We start from the raw sequence: 24,033 nt of genomic DNA on the forward strand, positions 1-24,033 counted from the left end.
GGAGTCTGCTCTGCACTGTGGACAACCCCTCTGCCCCTCAGGGGCACTGGAAGCCGGAACGTGGCCTCTGAGGATGGCAGTGAGAATGGGAGATCAGCCGGGGGACTCTGGAGGGGCAGTCGGGCTACTGTGGGTGAGGGTGTGGGATCACAGGTGCCTGAGTTCGTGACCTGAGCCCTGAGCTGAGCAGTGTGGGGCTGGGAGAAGTGGGAGAAGGAACACAGCACTTACTGGCAAGGGGGTCGGGCCGACGGGGCTACCAGTGTTAGAGGAACAGTGAGCATGAGGGCGGTGCCCACAGAGGGAGAATGAGGCACTCCTGGCCTGTGCACCTGCCACGAGGGCCCTGTCCCAAGACCACCTTGGCAGGTCAGGGGGGCCCAGGAATCTGTCTAGTGAGCTCCCAAGGGATACTGATGCTGCTGGTATGAGGACCACACTGAGAAAGTCCATCGGGAAGGGGACAGACCGGGGGCAAGCCGTTAGCACTCTGCAGGTTGGGGGTGAGAGGAAAAGAACTTGCCTGTGTGCCCCCCAGGAGGGGATGCCCCGGTAGTCCAGTGCCACGGCCCTACTGTCCACTGACTAGTCCCTCCAGCTGGGGAGGGGAGTGGGGGAGAGCCGCTGGGAGCTGGTGACACACCCAAGGCCACACACAGGGTGGTGTGAGCCCTGCACCTGCCTCTGTCACCCTGCAGGCCTGTACCACAGTGTGTTCAAGGGAAGGCAGGCAGAGGGTTTAATTAACGAAATTTAATCTAATTATGACACAGACGCAGACAGGGCAGGGGTGACCAAGCACAGATGCAATGACCTGTGCCCTCTGAGGCCAGCGGCCCTGGCTGCACCCACCTCCGAGTGGGACAAACACTGGTGTGGCTGAGTGACAGACAGCACTGTGTGGCACAGGCTGGCCCTGGGGAGGTGCCTCACCAAAGCTTGTGGGTCCAGGCCAGGAGCCCCCAAGGGGCCAAAGTGCTGGGGTTCTTCCCCAAGTGGAGGGTGCCCACTGTGGAAGGGGGCCAAGGAGGGGGGTCCCGCCCTCACTCAGTGCTGCCTGAAACTTCAGGATGAGGAGCGAGAGCGGACAGCAGGGTTCACGTAAACAGCAACGAAAGAAGAAGACAAAGCGCCAGAGACTCAGAAGCACACGGTCGGCACAAGGGCAGCACCCGGTGAGAGTTCCCAATCTTTGTGGCACCTGGGACTGAGCGGCCTAGAGGCTGCACGAGACCTCTGGTGCGGGGAGGCGACACCTCCTTGCCCCACACTGACTGGGGGCAAAGAGACAGGACATCTGGAAGACGAGCCTCTTCTGGGAGAAGGGGCTTTGAAGACGACAGTGGTGATGGCAGAAAAGGTGTATCTGGAGAAGGGGTCTCCTGGCAGAGCAGGGGCTGTGGCCAGTGTCAGGGTGTCCTCCTTCTGGTGGGCTTGACAGGCCTTCCCATGCTTCCACCGGGTGCTCCTGCACCAGGGTGGGGCACTGAGCCCTCACTGGGTCCGGAGCTGGTAATCTAGGAGATGGGAGGGTGGCATCCATGAGCACCATGCTGGGGACACTCCCTTGGAGGCAGCCACTTGGCCACTGGGGACCCTCTCAGCATCCCACCCCTGGCCCACAGGTGAGCTGCACGTACCTCCATTCTGAGTGATGTATCGGACCCACGGCAGGGCCTGGTAGCCACTCTTTTCAATGATCTTCAGGTAGCGCACCTGGAACACAGGTGCCAGCAACCTGAGCATGCATGCTGCCCCCTCCTGGTGACCCCTAGTCATCCCTCTGGGGCCGGGCAGGGCAGGGCAGGGCAGGGCAGGCTGTGGGAGAGTGGAGCCTCTTTTAATTAAGAGATGGGGCAAAGAGGCCGGATGTGTGCCCCCAGGTGTGGCCTCTACAAGACTCCTGGAGATGCACCCAGGTTTCTCCTCCCCTGGGAGGTTTCCCATGGAGGTAGCCAGGAAGATGGGCCTCACAGGGACACGTTTGTGGACATGGACACAGAGGCTGACTTTGGTGGCTGAGTGAATCTCTGGGCTTGGAGCTGAAGCACAGGGCAGGGTCTGAGTAGATAGCACCTATGAGCCCCTTCCTGCTGGGGCGCGGGCTGCCCAGGGACAGCGCAGGGCTGTGGCAAGCCGACGAGAGCCCTTTTCCAAGCTGGCTGTACTGCTGTGTCACCTCCAACCCTCTGGGCCTGGACTGAGTCCCCGTTGTCCATGTCTGCCCAGTGCCCTAGCAGCCCCGGGCTCGTACCTGGATGCCAGAGGTAGTGAAGTAGGGGATCTCGAACTTGACACTGATTGGGGGCTTGCCCTCCTTGTCTTCAGCCTCCACACTGGGCAGGCCGAAGTGAGCCCGCATGAGGTACTCTTTGCCACCCTGGGGAAGCAGACGGGGTGGGGATGGTCAGGGAAAGGCCCCAGCCCAGGTCGACCAGCAGCTGTCCCTGAAGAACATGGGCCGCCAGCCCGGCCGCCCAGCCCGGCCGCCAAGCCCCCTCCCGTGCGGCTGGCAGAACCTGGCACCCTGCCCCTCTCACACATGTCCGCTACCCGCCAGGCCTCCGGGGCTGCCCCACCAGCCCCAACGGGCAGACTGGAGGCCGAGATGGGCAAACTGCTGAATCCTAAGGATGAAGAGTAAGTCAGTCTCACGAGCTCAGCGTGGAGAAGACTAACTGCTTCAAGACACACGAAACCAACACGCCTGGGAGAGAAGAGCACAGGTGTGGGCTGCCGGGGACAAGAGTCCCAGGGAACGCCCATGTGCCCCGTGTCAGGAGGGCGTCACTGGGCGATGACTCTAGGGGTGGGGCTCAGAGCAGGGAATCTAAGGTAAAAAATGCTACTGGGAGGTTCTAGAAGCAAATGAGTGAATTCCTTTATAACTGGGAATGGAGAAGCCTTTCAAAGCATTACTTGAAAGACACAATAAAAGAAAAAGACTAAAAAACTTGACTACGATAAACAACAATAAAACAAAGAAGCAACCCAGAAAGGTTACACAGCAAAAAAAAACACTAGAAGCAAAGTCAAAAGATAAACACACTGAGAAAAACCATTTTTAACTCACATTTTTAAAAAAGTACTGACCTTGCCCACAAACAAAGAGCCCTTGGGAACTAAGGAGACAATGAGCGAACTGCACAGGGAAACGAGCAGAGGCAGCTGCTGCTACACGAACGCCAACAGCCTGGAGGCCTGAGGAAAGGAACGTCCCCTCGTTTGCAGTGGCAAATGGCTCTGCTGGCGAGGCCTGGGCGGTGCTGACGGCGTCCAAACTGCACACGGGGAACCAGGGAGGTGCCACAAAAGCTCCGAACTGGGTCCCCTCTAAGCCAGCGATTCCATTCCTGGCACGGGCTCTGAAGCCACACTGACAAGTAAACCATGCCCTAGGCCCAGGGTCAACCGTCAGCGCGGTCTCCCTAGAGCCAGAGACGGCAAATAAGTGAAATGCCCTTCAGTGGGGGGTTGGCTGAATAAAGACGGGAAAAGGGCCACCTAGGGGAATACCATGCGGCTGAAAAAAAGAACAAGGAAGATCTTCTTATATAACCATTTCTCCTAAAAGGCTAGGAGGAAAAAAGCAAGAGACAGAACAGTATTTCTCCTCCTTTTGGTAAGAAAAGAGGAGAAATAGTAATGTTCCCATTTATATTTGTTTCTTTGTATCAAAAGACACTTCAGAAGGTTAAGGTGCAAAAGCTTTTCCACAATGGGGGGGCAGGGAAAGGAATGGAGACTTCTGGGTCTCCTCTGTTCCCCACTTTTTAATAGTTTTCACTTTCAAACCACAAAGATCTTACACATTTAAAAACCGAATTAAAAAAGCCAACCCTGAATCAAACTGTGTCAAACTGGTGATGTGGAGAACAATAAGATGGGGAAGGATGTGCGTATGGGTATGTATTCAAGATTATTTTTGCAAAACAAAAATAAAATATCTGGGAATAAACCTAACCAAGGAGGTAAAAAGACCTGTATGCAGAAAACCACACAACACTGAAGAAAGAAATCAAGGAAGACACAAACAAATGGAAACATATACCGTGTTCATGGATTGGAAGAATTAGCATCATCAAAATGTCCATACTACCCAAAGAAATTTACAGATTCAATGCAATACCTATTAAAGTACCAATGGCATATTTCACAGACATAGAACAAACACTTGAAAAATTTATATGGAACCATAAAAGACCCCGAATAGCAGCCGCAATGTTGAGAAAGAAGAACAAAGTAGGAGGGATCACAATACCTGATATCAAACTCTATTACAAGGCCACTGTAATCAAAACAGCCTGGTACTGGCATAAAAACAGGCACATAGACCAATGGAATAGAACAGAGAGCCCAGAAATAAACTCAACTCTCTACAGTCAATTAATATTCAACAAAGGGGGCAATAACATAAAATGGAGTAAAGACAGCCTCTTCAACAAATGGTGTTGGGAGAACTGGACAGCTATGTGCAAAAAAATGAAACTTGAGCACAAACTTACACCACACACCAAAATAAAGTCAAGGTGGATAAAAGACTTAAATATAAGATGTGACACCATTAAAGTCCTAGAAGAGAACACTGGCAGGAAAATCTCAGATATTCCATCCAGCAATATTTTTATTGATACGTCCCCTAGAGCAAGGGACATAAAGGAAAGAATAAACAAATGGGATCTCATGAAAATTAAAAGCTTCTGCATGGCCAAGGAAAACAGTATCAAGATAAAAAGAGAAGCAACTGTTGGGAAAACATATTTGCCAATGATACCTCAGACAAAGGTTTAATCTCCAAAATATACAAAGAACTCACACGACTCCACTCAAAGAAGACGGGCAACCCAATTAAAAAATGGGCAAAGGGCTTGAAGACACTTCTCCAAGGAGGACATACAGAGGATCCAGAGACACATGAAAAGATGCTCAATATTGCTAGCTATCAGAGAGTTGCAAATTAAAACCACAATGAGATACCACTTTACACCAGTCAGAATGGCCATCATAAACAAAGAAACAAACAAGTGTTGGAGAGGTTGTGGGGAAAGGGGGACCCTAGTTCACTGTTGGTAGGATTGCAGACTGGTACAACCACTATGGAAAACAGTATGGAATTTTCTCAGAAAACTAAAAATGGACGTGTCTTTTGACCCAGCAATTCCACTGTTAGGAGTATATCCTAAGAACCCTGAAACACCAATCCAAAAGAACCTATGCACCCCGATGTTCATTGCAGCACAATTTACGATAGCCAAGAGTTGGAAGCAACCTAGATGCCCACTGGTCAATGACTGGATCAAAAAACTATGGTACATTTACACAATGGAATTCTATGCTGCAGAAAGGAAGAAGGAGCTCCTACCCTTTGCAACATCATGGATGGAACTGGAAAGCATTATGCTGAGCGAAATAAGCCAGGAGGTGAAAGACAAATACCATATGATCTCGCCTTTAACAGGACGCTAAACAAGAGAACAAACAAGCAAGCAAAATATGACCAAAGACACTGAAATACAGAACAGGCTGACAGGGTCCAGAGGGGAGAGGGGAGAGAATCACAGGGGAAAAGGGGAAGGACTCACATGAAGAAGTATAAAGGACACATGGACAATAACTAAGGTGGGGGGCGGAAATGGGAGGGAGGCTGGGAGCACAGGGGTGGGGGCAGGGCTGGGAATATAAGACAGAAAACTGTACTTAACAATAATTAAATAAAAAAAAAAACAGTGGAAAAAAAAGATTATTTTTGCAGTTCTTTCTGTTCCTGGGGTGCACTACTTGAAGTAATTCATCTATGTGTGGTGTCCCAACTTGATACACCGGTGAATTCATCTGGCTTTTGACTTTAGGAATCAGTTTTTCCCCATTTTGATTTAATTTTGTTTTATAGTCATGAAAACCACTTTGAAGGTTTCAAAGTCAAATGAAAATTTCAAAGATTAGACTGAAACAAGCCACTGGCTACAAAATCAGGCGCAGCCCCTGCTGGTCGGCTCTGGCCCTTGGCCGCGTGCTCTTCCTCCCCGGCAGCTCACTGTGGGATCATCTCCCAGTCTCCTCTCCCGCTGTGGTTTTGAACGCAAATGCCATTTTAAACAGTGGAAACAGCCGGCAACGCAGGACGGTCATTACCGCCTCTGGGCGATGCTATACTGCTGACAAAACTGACCACTAAGACAACAGCCAGCGGCCCGGACACTGCTTCTGACGCAGGGCTGTGACAGAGAGACCGGAAGGCTTCCACTCCTTGTTCAGAGCGGCCAGCAGGGCCAGCAGAAACGCACAGGCAGGTCAGAGCGAACCGCACCAATAGGCTAACAGCAACCTCATGTNCGGCAGCTCACTGTGGGATCATCTCCCAGTCTCCTCTCCCGCTGTGGTTTTGAACGCAAATGCCATTTTAAACAGTGGAAACAGCCGGCAACGCAGGACGGTCATTACCGCCTCTGGGCGATGCTATACTGCTGACAAAACTGACCACTAAGACAACAGCCAGCGGCCCGGACACTGCTTCTGACACAGGGCTGTGACAGAGAGACCGGAAGGCTTCCACTCCTTGTTCAGAGCGGCCAGCAGGGCCAGCAGAAACGCACAGGCAGGTCAGAGCGAACCACACCAATAGGCTAACAGCAACCTCATGTGGTGGCAGGACTGCAGTCTGTTTCCTCCCCTTCCTTCCCTACATTTTCTGTAACGTAGTTAGTTGTGCGGGAAATCACTAACATAAAAAGAAGTAAGGCACTGGAAAGGCTGCACGCCTAACTTCTTTAACTCACTGGGACCGTCCCCAATCCCCGCTGAGGGCCACAGAGAGAGGAGACTGTGGGGACACAGTGACTGGCTAGGAGCCTGCGTCTCTGAAGCTGGGGAAGATGTAGTTGGTGCGGGCGCACACCCGCCTCCGAAGCTCTCTGGGCACTATCCACGGACACCCACACTGAACACAAGCCAGGCGGGCTCGCCAGTGGGCGGAGCAGGCACAGGGCACAAAGCGCTTCCGGTGCCTGGAGCCGGATTCCTGAAACCCATGCCGCTCGCTCTGGCCTCAAGGCAGCTGGCCCCTCTCTAGGGAAGCTGAGTCCCAGCTGCAGTGCCAGAGAGTGGGAAAGAAGGAAGGAGGGAGGAAGGGGAGACTGCACTGATGCTGAAAAAGTGGTGAGGGGTGCACGAAGCCAAGCCAGCCTCTGCTTGCCCAGAAGGCTCCAGCTTTCCCTCCTGGCCCAGCCAGTTCTTCAGCTCTCTATCCCCTCCCTCCTGACTCCCCAGGAAGCTGCAGGTGGAGATCCTAGCCCTGTACCCCGTCTCAAGGCATGGGGGGTATCCCACTGCTGCCAGGGCAGCACAGGGAGCTGGTGGAAAGTGGGCGGGAGTCTGGAGGGGCACCCCACTGAGAACGGTACGTACTGGGAAGGACTTGATGGACCACACAATCTCGCTGTTTTCAGGGACCCACTTGACGCTCCCCACTGTTGTCTTGAACTTGGGCGAGTCAGCATCATTGGGCACAGGGATATGAATCTCCACGTTGTTGGCTGTTGACCGCCGCTTGAATTGGCTCTTGGCCTGGAGAACAGACCCACATGGTCAAGGTTGTGAAGGGTAAGAGCAAAACGAACCAGCCTCACCCACCTTCCCATGCCCACAAGGGCTGGGTGCCCCTCGGCCCAGCCTGTGGGACACTCCCCCAAGCTGACCACTGCCCACTCTCAGACGCTACCCTCACCTTCTCTGAGCCGAGATTCTCCCTACACTTGACTTTGAAAGTTGTTTCTGCCTTCCTGTTCCCTTGGCCTTTGAGCTTCCCCTTTTCTCCCTCTGGCCCAGCCCAGGCCTGCTGGGACAAGTTTTGTGCCCTCGTGGCTGGCCTGGAACACAGGGGGCTCCCTGAGTGGCAGAGTGCTCCACTTGGCATACGGAAACCTTCCAGATGCCTGGTCAAGGCCGTTGCCAGGGTGGCCACATCCAGTACCTGGGCAGTGTGTCTTCTCTCTGTGCCCCTGGCCCTCTCCCGAATCCGAGCTCAGAGTGAGGCAGCAAGGATGACAGCCACAGGCCAGGCCAGGAGTCACTGAGTGTCATGGACACCCCAGCCTTGCATTAGAACTCTGTGCCAAAAGCCCAGGACAGGCCAAGACACAGGAACACCCCCACCAGGAAAGACTGTCTGCCCCCCAGGCTGACTCTGCCCCCAGAACAAACACGCACCTTGACCATGTACTCGATGCGGCTGTGGGAATGCTTTTCGATCACCGACTCAATCCAAATCAAGGGCTTGACCTGTCGGGAGAGCGGACGTGGCACTCACACCTGGCCATTTTACAGAGCCCCATTTCACAGAGGGGAGCCCGGGGCCCAGGCACAGGGCCGTTCGCCCAGCTGCAAGCCCAGGTGTGAGCTCAACACACTGCTGCCCGGGGCTCTCGGAGGAGCCCACAGTCACACAGGTAAGACTGGAACACAGAGGCCCAGGCAGCAGGGATATACCAAGAGTGTCTATGCCGAGGGTGAAGAAAGAAAAAGAAAAAAAATTCAGCGCACATCATGGGCCCTACTGGTCAGGCTCCTGGGAAGGGGTAGTGGTGCCAAGGGAGCCTGGATCCTCACAGAGCCTGGGCCTTCAAACCCAGGGTTCTTGGAGCCAGGGAGCCCCTGCGCCTACCCTAGGTGTCGCCTCGTGGACGTGAGACTCATCCTGGATAGCAACTGTCCCAACCACAGGCAGGAGGCAGGAACCCACCCCCACCCCGGGGCCTCCATGGCTGCTGCCTGGTGGTGAGCATCAGCCCCACGTGAGAGAAGCCTGGTGCACTCACGTGGGTGTTGAGACGGTAGGACATGAGCTCGAACTCGCCGTCCGGCGGGATGAAGGAGATGGTGCGGTCGTTCTCAAAGCGGGAGAGCCGCACGCACTGGTGGAACTTCACGTCCTCCAGCTCCACTGACTTGCTTTTGCCGCCTGAGGGGAGTTGGGGGTCAGGGCAGGATAGACCTGAGGCCTCCAGTCACTCCCAGCAACACTCCCACTGCCTGGGGCCCACGCCTGGTGGGGTAGAGCTGCCCCCAGATCTGTGAGAACATCTCAGGTCACAAACACCCCCTCCCCATTGCATCCCCTGGTGACTCCACCACCCACCCAGACATGGGGCTCATGCTGAGGGCAGGGCTGGTTGGCCTGGTTCACACTGTCACCAGGCAGGGTGGCTGCTCAGGACATGTTTGTTGAATGACTAACAAACCCAGCTGGAGATGTATGGTGCTGCCTCCGGGCTCACGACGTTGCTGGCCCTTTGTCCCTGGGCCCTCGTCCTGTCTTGGTTTCCCACCCCCACAGAGGGCTGGGCGGGCCAAATGCAGCCCTGGAGGGGAGCTGCTCTGATAGGTTAGTGTCCGAGAGGCCCTGACCTCTGCTGCTGAGGATGTGACCGTACCAGGTGGATGCCGCAGTGTGCAAACCCAAACCCCCAGGATCTGGATCCCTGAGGGCTGCTCTGGCCCTGCCACACCACAGGAGGTCCTACTTCCAGGCCAGGTCCCACCTATTAATTTCAGGTGTCATTTCTAGATACTAATTTATTTTCACCATTGCCTTACAAACGATGTAAAAATATTTCTAAGCCTGTGCTTGAGCCCCACCGTGCTCCCTCACTCAGGTGAATACTTCCTCAGCACTGATTTGAACTCCGGATGAAGTTCCCTGCAGGGTGAGACCGCCCTGTGCCCAGGGCCCCCATGGCCCAGGTACTCACGGCCCGTGTTGTCAAAGAGGACCTTGTCATTGAGGCCCAGACGCAGCTCGGGCATGCCCGAGAGGAACACCCGCATCTTGATGGAACCCACGATCTCACTGCGCAGGACGTTGCCGTTGGCACTGACCTGAGGGGAGGAGGCAGGTGTGAGGGGAGGCCACAGCTCATAGGCCACTGTCCCCCGCTCCTGGATGTTGGGTGACTCCCCCTCCCACGTCCATTTGCAACACCCTCCTCACTGTCCCCTGAGCTGAGGGGGCCGCACCTGTGCCATCCACCCTTCCTGCCTGGGTCAGCAGGGCAGACACTTGTGGGCCCCACCCTCTAGCCCCCAAATCACACAAGCACCTCCTTCAAGGACAAGCCTGGTGACTGGGCCTGGAATGCTGTCGAGGGCTCCCCCATGCACCATGCCCTTGGAGGAGCCCCGAATGCCCCAGGGCAGACCTGGAAGCTTGTCCACGTGGGGCTTGGGGAGGTGCCTGGGCTCCCACCCCTGAGGGCTTGTTGAAGACAGAGCTTCCTGAGCTCTGACCCCTCTGGGCTCCCCAGGACTGTCCTGAAGCTGGATGACCACGGATCTAAAATAGCAATGCACTTACACAGAGAGAATCGCAGCATGCACACAGACCGAAAAGCTTCTCTTGGCCGCCTCACCAGTCTGTGGGGCGGGGCTATGGGCGGAGCAACCCTGTAACTCACAGGCCAAGAAGAAGGCATCTGCGAGCGCTAGTAAAACTCCCAACAGGCTGACAGACACAGTGAGACTGCCCCAGGCGGCTGGCACTGCTCTCCCCAAGTCCGTTTTAGAGAAAAGGCCACTGAGGCAAAAAGGGTGGGGTCACGCACCACAGGAATGGAGCTGCTGGCCAGCAGACGCTGAGACCACAGTCCCAAGCACCACCCCAGAGCTCCACTCTGCACAAAGCCACGTCCACACCAGCAAGCAGTCTGGGGCTGCCTGGGCCACTCCTCAGGGACACCAGCAGCATTCACATGGCGGAAGGCCTGAGCTGCCCATCTCTGCAGCGAAGCAGGAGATTCTGTGCAGTCTTTAACCTCAGGGTCCCAACAGCACCATGTGACATGCCCACACAAAAGCCCTTTGCTCTGATGGGACCAGAGACCTGAGGTGCTGAGTAGACGGAGGCCCGGAGAAAGGCACAAGACAGAAGGCCCTGCAGATTCTGGCTCCATCACCTCCATCACTTGCTACACTCTGGCCACTGGCCTCTCGCTGTCCTCACCTCAGCAGGCAGCTCCCTAACCTCACGTGCCAGCAGTTGCCACCTCTTCTGCCTCTCGCCAGCCCTCACTGCCTGTCTCATCCCCTCTCTAGTAAGGGGCTGTGCAAGCTGCTCCCTTCTGGGCCAGCAGGGGGACAGCACCTGGGGGCAGGAGGCACACGTAGACGCAGGTCCTCACTTTGCAGACTCTGGCTGGCTGCCACTCCCACCTGCCTTACTCCAAGGGCCTTCCGTGCCCCCTGTGACTGTGACTGCCCCTCGCTCCCCTTCTCTAGGGGGCTGTTTCCTCCTTGGGGAGTTGGCACTGCAAAGCCTTCTGTAACACACGTGAAGCTGTGAATGCTGGGAAGGAGGGCCCAGGAAGTGGGGACCAAAAGCCACAGAGCCCATTAGGACAATCTTGGCCCTGTGAACAGCCGTCAGGACAGGCAGGCCTTCCCAGCTGAGGCCTGACAGCTGGCCCAAAGCTGGTGCCTTCTGCAGGGTGGGCACAGAGGAGATGTTTGCCAAGGGACTAGCTGCTTAAGTACACCACTCTGTTCAGATTTCCGGAATCCGGAGGCCGATGTTGACTCGGCAGCCAGCTCTGCAAACACACTTAGGATGAGGCGTTCTAAAGTGCCTGGATGCCTGTACCTGCCTTGTGCTACCTCCGTGCAAGGAGAAACAGGGTTCTTTGGGCACACCCCCCAAAACATCCCCAGAAACCCTCTGAACTCTTCACACTTTCCCACACAGCTGTTTATAAACTGCTCTTGGGATTTGCTTTTCCACCCAGGACACTACAGAGCCAGAGGGACCATGTTTTGGGCTCAACAAATTTAGACCAAGGTCCTCAGGCAGGACAAGAACACAGAGAGGCCACCATCTCGTCCCTTGGCTTAAAAAGTACAAAGGCAAAGAGAGTGACGTTAAGTCCACCAGCAGCATTTCCCTGGGAGGCACTCCCCACAACGCCATGTCTGGGAACTCAGCCTCCAAAACACCACCCAGTGAGGAAGATGTCCAAAACGCATGCCTGAGGACACACAGGCACGCTCACTTCTGCACTGTTTGTCACAGTGAGACTGGGCACACCTGAGTGAACCACATGCCGGGACTGGCCCGGTCCTGCCGGGACTGGCCCGGTCCTCCCGGGCCACCTGAACAGTGGAGGTGGGGCCACCTCTGACGGGGAGACAGGCAGACTGCAAGTGAGGCAGAGTCGGCTGTTCTTCCTCTGCCACCAAATTCAACCACAAAACTTGGGCGAGAGGCGCTGGCAACCACGGGAGACAGGAAAGCCTGGCAGGAGAGTCCAGGAGGAGCCAAGGAGCAGTGTCCCTCCCTCCACTGTGAAATGGACCAACTTAAAGAACTGAAATTTGGAGTTAAAACTATTCTGAGAAAGCAATCTCCAGGTTCAGATCGTTTCACTGGTGAATTCTACCAAATAAAAGGAAAAAATACAATTTGTAATAGCTTCAAAAAATGAAATATTTATGTGTAAATCTAATAGGATGGGGCAAAAACAGGTTTATAGAAAACAGAGTAAATTCTTGTATCATTTATTAATCATTGTATTATTTTCCACACTCACAACTATAAACCTACTTTCCTCCACCCGGTGTATAAAGAAACAGTGTTTCACGGGTTGTGAGACTTCATATACTGAAGATAACAATTCTCCCCCAAACTGAGTAACAATTATTTAACATAATACCAACTCCCAGCAGACTTTTTTGTAGATATAGGGAAGCTGATCCTAAAATGCTATAAAAAGGCACTGAATACTTTTTGGGAAAAGAGAGAGAATGTCGGGGGAGTCACATGATCTGATTTTCAGACTTTAAGTATAAAGTCACAGTTATCAAGATGGTTGGCAAGCAATTCAGTGGAACAGAACAGACGGTCCAGAAACAGTCCTGCACAAATATGGCCGATTGACTTTTGACAAAAATGCAAAAGGAATTCAATAGAGAAACCTTTCAAAAAATGATGTTAGAACAACTTCAAAAAACTGGGCTATGTGCAAAATAAAGAATATAAACCTCACAGCTTATGTGAAATTTAACTCAGAATTGATCACAGACTTAAATGTAAAACTGTGAAGACATAAATTTAGAATCAATATTTAAAAATCAATTAAGCCTTCCCCAAAATTAAAAACTTTTGCTCCGTGAAAAACACTGCCAAGAGAAGGAAAAGACAAGCAACAGAATGGGAGAAAACATTTGCAAATCACATATCTGACAAAAGAATTATATCCCAAACTTTCCACTCTGGAAAATAGCCTGACGGTTTCTCATAGAAGTAAGTATGCACTTACCATAAGACCCAGCAATCCCACTCCTTGGTATTTGCCCTAGAGAAATGAAAACTTCTGCATGCCTGTAAGCCCGCACACAAAACGTTTAAGGCGCTTCTATAGACAAAGGCCAAACACCGGAAACCGCACGATGCCCTTCAGTGGGTGAACGCATAAACACGCTGTGGTTCAGAAGACAAGTAGAAATAAACACAAGAAGAAACAAACTTCTGATAAACACAGCAATGTGGATGAATCTCAAAGGCTGTATGCCGAGTGAAAGAAGCCAGATTCAAAAAGTCACATCCTGTAGGGTTCCACTCATATGACCGCCTCAGAGAGAGAACTACAGTGACACAGGTCCGATCAGTGGTCACCAGGGCCGGAGACCAGCAGGAGGGCGCAACCAGCAGGGGGGCATTCAGGTGACAGCTCCTCAGTGCCCTGACAATGGTGTGAGCGCACAGTCATGTGTGCACCCTAAAATTCACAGGTCACTTCTACCTAATGATAATTTTTTAAAAAACAAAGATACACAAAACAGTAAAACAACAACCCGCCCCTGCAAAAAACCAAGGTGCTGGAGAACCACACCTCATGCTCTCAGGTGTAGAGAAAAAGAACACCTGTTTATGTATCTACAGAAAGAAGTCCTCAAGGACAATGAATTCCTAAGCGAGGCAGGCTTTCTGATTACGGAGTCCTTCACTCCCCAACTTGACATGCTCTCTAAACAAACAAACAAACAAACAAAATAACAGTGTTCCTGTGTTGGTTCTAAGTGAGAAAAGCCCATGAAGACAGAACAAGCTCACACTGCAGGGAGCGGCCAACCAAACCCCGCTGATCTACCACATGGAACCTGAACACTTCTCAGGGCTCTGCTAGTTTTGAAAGACCAGCTGCTTTTACAACAATCATGGAGAAGACATAATTTTTTTTTAAAGTAAATAAAAAAGGAAGCCCACCAAAAGGTTGACAGACTCGATGACATCCAAGAACACCTCGTTCTTCCGGTACTTGATGCCCTCGGACCGCCAGGACACTGCGTTGGTGACAGTGGCTGGGGGCCGCGGGGCCCCGGTTTCCAGCTTGTGGCCTTCCTGAGTGATGTACCTGGGGGACGATGCTCCGTGTTAAGGTGGTCAGGCACTGCCGTTCCTGAAAATAGCCCCTCACTGTAGCAGGTTCCAGAAAAGGCAGGCTCTGGTTTCACCGGTAGCTGTTTAAATTCAGGAATACCTTACAATTTTTAAAAAACCACCAAACTTGTTACAATCAGCACAGAACATCCATTTGGGGGGTCCAAAGAGACGACCGTAAGGAAGAAACCCACTGCTGGTGTGCAGAGGTGGACTGACCACTTGGGAGAGTAACCTGGTGATCCCGCTACTACCTGGGCAGCAGCAGGTATGAGATGTGGGCAAGTTGCTCGGCTTCTGCAAGAGCCCTTTGCTCCCTGTGCGAGCAGGAAACAGCACCTCGGATGGTGATTTGAGCAGATGTCATGTGCTCACACGGGGCCCCGCCCACAGGAAGTGCTTAATCCACGGAGGACACTATGTGAAGGACAGGGTTCCAGATCTCCTCTGTGACAGTGAGAACAAAGGCAGGCGACCAACTCCCTACATCAAGCATTGAGTGCATTGTCGTAGATGGAAAATAAAGATCCGGTGACAGGGAAATGCTCCTGCTACGCAGGGCTGCTGTGTGGGAAAGGATCCCAAACTGCCCACTGATGTGACCCCCACCCAGACCCCCCAGCCTGACCACTCACTCCTGCAGAATCTTGCTGTCTGTGGTCTGGGGGTAGCCGAAGTCCATGAGCTCATCCAGCAGCTCGTAGATGATGACAAAGTTGTCTCGGATGCTCTCCTCCTCCAGCTCCTTGAAGTACTCTGAAAACACCTGGGTGTCGGCAGTGGGGGGAGGCGGATGGGTGAGAGGAAGGACGGAGAAGGCGAAATGCCTGCACAAACCCATCTGCCCTTCACACCCCAAGGCCCAAAGACAACAGCCCTTTTGCCCACAAGCTGCATTTGCCCATTTCCTAGGCATGGTGACATACTATGGACTAGACCTTTGACTCGAGGGCAGCAATGTGGCTGCCTGAGAAGCAGGCAGATGCCCGTGTCCCCATCCCCGTGGTCCACTCTCCTCCCCTGCCTGACAGCAAGCTTCTCTTTAATCCCCACTGTGACTGCCACCCTTGGCCTCTGAGTCAGAGGCGACTCAAGCGAGAGCCCAGAGCCACTGGGGACAGGACAAGTGGTGTTTCTGGACATTTCCTGCCTCCCTGAGCTGCCAGTCCACATAGCTATGCAGGCATATTTATCTTCCCTGTTTCCATAGGAAATAAAAAGGCTCAAGGAAAGAATGCTAAGGGAGGACGTTTCGTCGGCACCAAACGCTAAAGGAAACTCAGCGAAGTAGCGAGAACTGCCAGACCCTCCAGAAAGGAGAACTCTCCCCTCTCCTGTCCCCAGTCCCAGGCCCTGCCTGTGATGCACCACCGCTCCACAGTGCAGGCCTTCTCCTGGCTCTCCTCCCACCCCGCGCCCCTGCCCCTCCACGTCCTCACCACCAGCCCAGGCCCTGGTCCCCAAGGTTTAGCAGAGGTGGCTCCTGAGTTAGGTGCAGAGGGTACCACTGGAGAAGTTTTCCTGGGCCCACCCTGGGCCTGCTGGGCTCGGTTCTCCACTTTCTTCAACCCCCCATTCCAGCTCCAGCCAGGGCCCTCCATTTGTCTTCTGGAAGCTGCAGCAACCTCCTCACTGGCCTCCCTGCTGCCCATTCTTTCTCTACTCAGCAGCAAGAGACGATCTTAACTCGGATCAGGTCTGAGCAGGCTTTGCTTAAAGCGGCCCCCCACCCATCTCTCATGACACTTGGACCAAAGTCTGAACTCACTAGGCCGTGTATGCCACCCCCCATGTCCAGCCCCACCAACCTTGCTGACCTCAGCCCCAAACTCCATCCCTTGCTTCCTGTGTCCTGGGCACACTGGCCTGCCTGAGGTTCTCTGACCATACCTTGTGCGCTCCTGCCCCAGGGCACTTGCATGTGCAGCTCTATCTGCCTATCTCACTGGGCCTGGCGTGTGTCAGCTCTCTCCATGGCTGGCCTCAGCAGGCCTCTACTTTGAGAGCCTCCTGGGAGATTCTGAGCAGAGCCCAGCTCTGCCCTTCTGCTTACCTCACCTCTCGGAGCCCTGACTCTGCTGGCCAGCCTCCAGCCTTCCATGGCCAGCTAGGGGGCATACTTATCCCTTCCGGGCTGGGGGCACCCCTGCCTGCCCTGAGCCCCGCCTTCTCCTGTTCACTTTCCTCTCCTCACTAGGACTTGAGGGGTGGGTGGTTGGGGCAGCTAAGGTTGTCGAATCCTGTACCTGGGACACCTGGAGCTCCCCCAGCCTACTTTCTGGGATTTTGGCCCCAGAACTCCCTGGGGCTGCTGCAGCTCTTGGGTGGCTGGTATGGGGAGGCACACGAGAGCCAGGGTGACCAACACCCTTCCGGGGCCCGTGGCTGGACTCACCTGCACCACCTTATAGAGGAAAGAGAATACCAGTGACACGCATGCATTCTTCTTGGAGGTGGCGACCACTGCATGGCAGCCGCAGTTAAGGAGTGTTCAGAGGCCTGAGCTGCCACTTCACAGACCCTGGAGCTCAGAGCCTCCCCCAGCCCTTCCCTAGCTATTCACTTCCCAACATATTTAAGGTGATATCCTATGAGACCCTGCCATGTGCACTCTAGTGACCACTTGGGCCTCATTCCCACCACACAACCCTTCTCCATGGTCCAGCCACCCACCCTGCAGCTTATGGAATGGGCCTTGCTTTTACTGGTAGAGCCTTCGCTCAGACCTAGCGCTCCTTGGGCCTGACCACTCCTCTGGCTGGCAGATGCCTTGCCTTCCTGCAGGTCTCCTCCAGAACGTCACCTCCTCAGGGAAGCCTTCCTAGATCCCCAGACCAGGTGAGGTCTCCATCACACCCCCTCTTCTTCTAACACCCATCACCCCTGTCCACCTCCCCAGGCAGCAGGGAGCTCCAGGAGAGCAGGGCAGGACTGGGCCTCATGGCCTTGCCACGCCCGGGCCAGCTGTGGGCCAGGGCAGGTGCTGGCGGCTCTCAGCTGCATGTGTGCACATGTGCACAAGTACATGCCCACCAAGGAGTCCCCCGAGGGCTCTCCCAAAAAAGGATACGATACAGATTGTTGTGCTTGATCCACATGAATCGGACGCCCCCGTGGGCCAGGATGGGCGACAGCATCCCCTCCTCCTCCTTCTCCATCAGGATGGGCATGAAGTGCTCCACTTCCGACATGTCCACGTCACCTCGGTAGTTCCGGCAGATGAGCACCTGGGCCGGGGGGGAAGGCAGGGATGGGGCTTTCATTTTGAGTGCCTGGGGGTGATGTGCCACCTTCCCTCACTCAGGGGACCCCAATCACACCTCTGTCAAAGGGCAGAGATGGAGGCCAACTGATTGCCACCCCCAGGGAGTTCCTCAGGAGAGCATTTCCCAAGTGAACTTCTGCAGGGGCCGGTGGGGTTCTTCGCACTCCTGGTGGGAGGGGATGTGGACCACGGGTCCAGGACTGAATTACTCAGGAGATGCCTGGTCCAACAATGCCCCATAGACCCTCACTACAGGCCTCCTAGGAGCCTTTCCCACGATGCCTCGCCCTGCTGTTCTGCCTGGGTCAGGGCACTTGTTTGGGGGTCTGCCAGAAACCCCCTGTGGCCTGGGGAGAAGCCCTTCTCCTGTCTCTCTCTTTCACAGGCAGGGGGTCTGGGTACACGACATCCGGAATGAAGAATGGGACAACCACTTCAGTCAAGTCTGGCAGATCCTCACAAAGCTAAACCAGCTTACAACCCAGCCATTCCTCTCTCGGGTATTTACGTAAGGGAAGTGAAACCGCACTCTCTGTGGGAAGGTTCAGACACGAACATTCATGCAACTTCACTTGCAATGGATCCAGGCTGGAGAGACGCTAATGTCCTTTGGCAGGTGAAGACAGACACAAACCATGTCCACCCACACCATGGGACAGTCCTCAGCCAGGAAAAGAAGTGACCACTGACATGCACCAGCATGAAGGACTCCCAGGGTGACTGAGCCGGTAAGGGAAATCGGACAGGGGAGAGCAGCGTACCCTACATGATTCCACTTGTATAAAATCCTGGGAAGTGGTGACACAAACACATCAGTGGCTACCTGGGGACAAGCTGGACAGAGGGCTGAACAAAGGGGTATGAGGAATATTTAGGGGGTGGCCAACGTGTGCTTATGACTTCCTGGGTACATACCATGACTGCCTCTCAATCTCTAGGCTTTAAATAAGCCAGCTTATAGATCTAAATTATACCTCCCTGAAGGAATAAAGGGTGGTTTGAGGCTTTGCCAGCCTGAGCAAGGCTCTCTTTGGAGATGCCACCTGGAGCTGGTGCCACTCCTGTGGGCCCATGAGGACAGCCAACTACGGGGCTCAGAAACACACTGGGATTGTGGCTGAGCTGACCAACCTGGAAACCGTCTGTGTCAGAGCCCGTTCCAAGCCTGGGGGGTAAGGGAGAGAAGGAGAAAGAACCTTTTCCTTTCCTAGTTTCTCTTTCCTGGCCTATAGGCAACGGACCCTGCGCCCTGTTCCTGCTGAGCCTCAAGCTTCTTAGGGACACAGCATCAGTGGGTGAGCTTTCGGGCCCCTGGACTAAGCCGAGGGACTCCCGTGTATTCCCTTATATACTCCTTGCCAGGAATACAGACTTCGCCACACACTACCCTAGCCATGAAGTAGGACTGTGGTTCTTATAGCGATGGATGTGATGTCTGGAGGTCATCACCTGCCTGAGAACACAGAATGAGCCAAGCCAAGTCAGGATTCCAGCCCCGCAGGGTCTCACCCCGCAGGGTCACTACTGCTGGCTACATACACGGTTTTCTTGGGCTTCCCAAGGCCCACCTTCCAATTTTGGGGGCTGCCACTGGCATGGATCCCTGGGGTCCTCAGAGTGCTCCAAGAGCAGAGGACAATTTTATTGTTCACTCTCACCAGGGATGCACAGAAGTCTGCTCACTTAACGAGTATGCACCACGTGTCCCTCTATGGGGGCACTGTGCTGAGTCTGGGGACACACAGGTGACAAAGGCAAATAGGGTCCCTACACTGGAACACCTGCTTGGAGGACCTAAAGACATCTCTGAAGATGTGATATTCAAACTGAGGCCTGAGGGGACATGTGGGATACAATCAGAGGGGCCAGTGTGACTGAGACCACGAGTGTGGGGGACACAGCTCATGGGGGAACCTGGGAGTACTGGTCAGGTGGGGTGAGGAAAGCCTGCAAGCTGGGTGCCCAATGAGAGGACAAAGGCAGGAGACAGGACAGATTGGCGGAGGCAGGCAACATTGAGTTGACAATCTCCCATCTCTGCTACTGCTCTTAACCCACAATTTCTTTCCCTTAGAGAGAAGTCAGACTAGGTCTTTCCCTGCTGAAACTGCTGCCTACCCCAGCCTCCCCTCACACAGAACAGTCTGCAAGTCTGCCCCCAGCTCTCTGGCTCTTCACAGCCCCTCCAACACCTCTGCATCCGTGCTCCCCCAGCTCACCCTACTCTAGCCATCCTGGCCCCCTTCCTGTTCTCTGAGCAATCCACATCTGCTCCAGCCTCAGGGCCTTTGCACATACATCCCCTCTGCCCAACATGGCCCAGCACGGCTCTTCTCATTTCTCAAGCCTCGGCTCAGATGGCACTTTCTCCAAGAAATCTTTCCTGCTTGCTCTGTCTGAGAGAGCACATTCCACCCCTCTCTACCCCCAACCCTAGTGCACCTTCACCGCCCTTACCACAGCTGCATTATACTGACTACATTTATTCATGTCCTCAATTATTGCCTGTATCTTCTAACCATCCCTGAGAACAGACACCACTTCCAACTAGTTTGCCGCTGTGTCCCACCCTCCAGAACAAGGCCTGGCCTGTGGCAGCTGCTTGGTAAGCATCTGTGCAGTACATGGGGGTGAGGAAAAGGAGGCCAGGACAACGCTCAGGTCTCCCATGTGCACAGTTCCCTGGACAGCGGTGCCACTCACTGAGAGAGAGAGAGAGAGAGAGGGCACGAACGAGCAGGTGGGGGGAGGGGACTAGCAGTTTCTTTCGGTAAATGGCGAGTTTGTGTTTGCTGGGGGACCTCCATGGTGGCCCACACAGGCTGGTGGGTGTCCAGATGAGTGCTCTGGACTACAGTACGAATTTGAGAGTCAGAGGCACACTGGCATGAATCAAAGCCAGCCCAACAAGAGGAGAGCACGAGAGGCGCACCTAGGCCCGAGTCTGAGGGGCAACATCCCAGGGGAGGGCAGGAGAGGAGGGGCCAGCAGCCAGGGAGAGAAACAGCAAAACTGAGCCCAGTGACCTGGAGGCCAGCAGGAGATTGCTGAGGAGGAAGTGGTAGTGGGGTCAGAAGCTACAGAGAAGCAAGAAAAGAGATAAGGGCAGAGAAGTGTCGTGAAGGGCTTTCTGTCAGCTAAGTATGGCCATGCCAGTCTCCTTGGTGGTCAGAGGTTCTGGGGTAGACAGATGTGCCCAGACTGGGAATCAAACCTACAACCCTGCTGGTGCACAGGACAACGTTCCAACCGAGCAACCAGGCCAGGGCCTAGTTGTGAATTTCTTGATGTGCTATGACCTTATTTTGGTTTAAATGCAGTCTACACACGAGACAAACTTTCAAAGCACACACTCTGTGGGGAGTGAAGTAATAAATGACACAATGGCTGCCTCAGGAGCTTCCCACAAGGCAGGACTGACCATGTTTCTCCTAGGCTACCATGTGCTCATGGTGGCTCCTGAGATCAAACTGGCCCTCTTTCCTGTTTGGACATCCTCAACACCCACTGTCCTCCTCATGCCGCCCTCTACTCCAGCACTACCCCAAACTTTTGGGGGCCCACTGCAGCCCATTTGAGCCTATTGTAATGCCTTCTTGCCCATTTGACCACCAGCTGGTCACCTTTCTAGCTCTTCTCAGAAGCACCATAATCATCTCTCCAGCCAAAACTGAGGCTGGGTAGTTGCATTACTCAGGGTCTTGTCCATGCCCTATGGCTAACTGGACCTGACTATCTGGACCTTTGTGATTCTCCTGCCAGATCTCCAGGCCCATGGGTGCAAGTATGGACTGTGGGCCCAGAGTGGTGACGGCACCTGCCTAAGGACACACCACTGAGCTCTGACCTCAGCCATAACTCCACAGTCACAGTGAGATGGTCAGCACGGGGTTTAGTGCATGTTAGGCACTGCTGAAATGTCTGCTGAAGAAACAAGTGAGCTGTGACAGGCAGTCTATAGAACCCCTGGGGAACCAGTTGCTAAGGTGGAAGCAAAAACACATGCTACCAGGACTTAGGGCCCCACCTAGCACTCACCCAGCCTTGGCATACCCCGTGTCTTTCCTTGCCTCTAAGAAGACTGGGGAAGGAAGCCCAGCACTGGGAATCACTGGTTGTTGATTCTGGGTGGCATCCAAGGCAGGAAACCCACTCAAGGAACTCTGGGAAAGTGCTGGGGTGGGGAGTAGGACAGGAAGCAGCAGCCACTTCGACTTCACTTTTCCCTACTTCTGAGTTAACTCCTGCCTGCCTCACCTTGGCGGGACACCCACAGTTCTCTCACTGATTGACCTGGGACTTAAAGTTTAATGTTGTTGGGCCTCTTTTTGTTGCTCCAAGATGCAAGGGGCCAGATATTCCCTTGTCTTCCAACCAGCAGAATAGACTACAGGGAAGCAGCAGACACTTCTAAAAGGATTTGAGAGCCCTCTAAGGAGCTTTCTCAGATACTCCTGGAAAAGGCACCTGGGTCTTAGTTACATCCAACTCCTCCTTCAGGTCTCAGATTTGTCACTCCCTCTAGGGAGCCTTCCCTGACCCCCGGCTGAGGCTGAGTTTCCCTGTTCTACCCTCATTGCAGCACCACTGCAATTTACATTTATTTGAGTTTTTTTGAGATCAGTGTCCCTCTCCCCCAGACTGTGAGCTCCAGAAGAACACTACCTGGCTCTGCTCACCCAAGGCGGCCCAAGGCTTAGCAGCCTGCCTGGCACCTAGGAGGTGCTCCTCAAATTATCAGCTGAATGAACAAATGGTTCTGGGTTCACTCAACTACCATTTCTCTGTGACCAGTGTGACCTTAAGTGGGTTGTGTTACTTCTCCGTGCCTCAGTTTCACCCCTTGTAAAATGGTTATCCCATCACCCACCTCGCCTAATCCCTGTAACTTAATGTCACAACGAACAGTTAATAAACTCATAGAGATTGGCACAGAGAAACAGCCAGATAAACGGAAGCTTGCAGCAGTCCCAGGGGGCGGGTCTCGCCCGAGGACACACTGGTCCCCACACGCCTCACCACCTTTGGCCCAGGGTTGCGCAGCCGCTCTGTTCAAGGTCTGGCTCCAAAGCAGGCTTCAGCTTGCCTTCCCCGCGGCCCACACGGAGGTCTGAGAGCCCGGCTCACAGGAGAAGCGAGATTGGGCAGACCGGTTATCAAGCACCAGGGTTAGACCGATCGGTTTCTTTGCTTAAGACCAGGGTGGGCCCCACTGGGCAGTTACCCAGCAACAGGTTTGGTCCCCAGGGACTAGGTCCTCGCCGGTTGCCTGGCAACGGGGAGGGTGGGGAGCCCTCCGTACCTTGCCTTTCAGGTCCAACACGTAAACGGCACTGGCGGACATGACGGCTGCGGGAAGCCTCGGCAGTGGCCGAGGGTGGTGGCGACCGCAAAAACTGCCGGGCGTTCAGGAAGGCCAGGCACTCCCCGCGACGGTTCGCCTCCACTTCCGGTCCCGGGAGCCGCGCGGGGACCGTTATGTCCGGCCTGGGGAGGGGGCTGCTAGAAATGCGCAGGCGCGGAGTGGAATATGCGCAGGCGCAATACGCCCAAGGAGCCCTTATTTCACACTCCCACCTAAATCATCCCGGAAGTGAGACGCAGAGGGGTGGGGTAGGGCGGAGCAAACTGATAAACTGGCACCTGTCAGCTTGCCTAGCTGGGCGATGAAAACTTGGCAGCTGGGAACTCCGACCTGTGAGCTTAGTTAGGTAGGTAAGAGATCCCCCTGCTGGATCCATGTTGGGCCCAGCCCTATGGAACTATTCTGGTGGGGGAGTCCAGAAAACATGCAGTCGCCAACTGTGATACATTTTACGGGGAGGGGTAAGGTTACTTAGAAAGAGGGCAAACAAATCCTGAGTGGCAATCAAGCCTAATCAACACTCACTGCCTGTCACCTCTTAGTGTCAACATTCGTCAGCGAAAAAGACTGCCTGTTTATTTTCTGCAGTGATCTGAACACCACGCCCCATTGAAGCTGAGCCAAAGGCACGTGTTTTATTTTTGTAGTTAAGTGACCCCTGATTAGTCAATTGAATTGTATCTCACTTGCTTTTATTAACATTTAGGCTGTGGAAAAGTGCCTGCATCCTGTGCCATCCTGAACCATACAGTGCCTTGGTGATCCCAATCACAGCCATTTACTCTCGCTGCCTGCCTCTCAGTCTTGGCCATTTCTCCTTATCTCCCTCTGGGGTTTTGAAAGATGGCTTTTGCAATATGTCCTCTGCTTAGGCAAGGCATTTGTCCCATCCTTGCTTGGGTGGTTGTTCTCCCTGGCCAGGTGGCTCAGGAGGCAGTCTGAAGGCCACAAAGCTACAAGTGGCTTCCCCAGGCCCTGGAT

General features: G+C 54.0%; 1 protein-coding gene across 1 annotated transcript; it reads right to left on the reverse strand.

Moving 5' to 3' along the window:
• Nucleotides 1-733: 733 nt before the first annotated feature.
• AP1M1 (adaptor related protein complex 1 subunit mu 1) lies at nt 734-23,157 on the reverse strand. The gene is made up of 12 exons (XM_037028677.1): nt 22,990-23,157; nt 17,493-17,649; nt 16,818-16,885; nt 15,058-15,188; nt 14,249-14,396; nt 9,747-9,873; nt 8,814-8,956; nt 8,206-8,277; nt 7,405-7,563; nt 2,255-2,380; nt 1,641-1,716; nt 734-1,517 (listed from the first exon to the last, which is right to left on the reverse strand). Exons 1-12 carry the CDS (start codon nt 23,029-23,031, stop codon nt 1,495-1,497), a joined length of 1,272 nt encoding a protein of 423 aa, XP_036884572.1. The 5' UTR covers nt 23,032-23,157; the 3' UTR covers nt 734-1,494.
• Between the last annotated feature and the right edge of the window lie 876 nt (nt 23,158-24,033).

The sequence above is a fragment of the Sturnira hondurensis genome, unplaced genomic scaffold (assembly GCF_014824575.4).
Source record: "Sturnira hondurensis isolate 20B ecotype Veracruz unplaced genomic scaffold, ASM1482457v3 Scaffold0020119, whole genome shotgun sequence".
Taxonomy (NCBI): Eukaryota; Metazoa; Chordata; class Mammalia; order Chiroptera; family Phyllostomidae; genus Sturnira; species Sturnira hondurensis.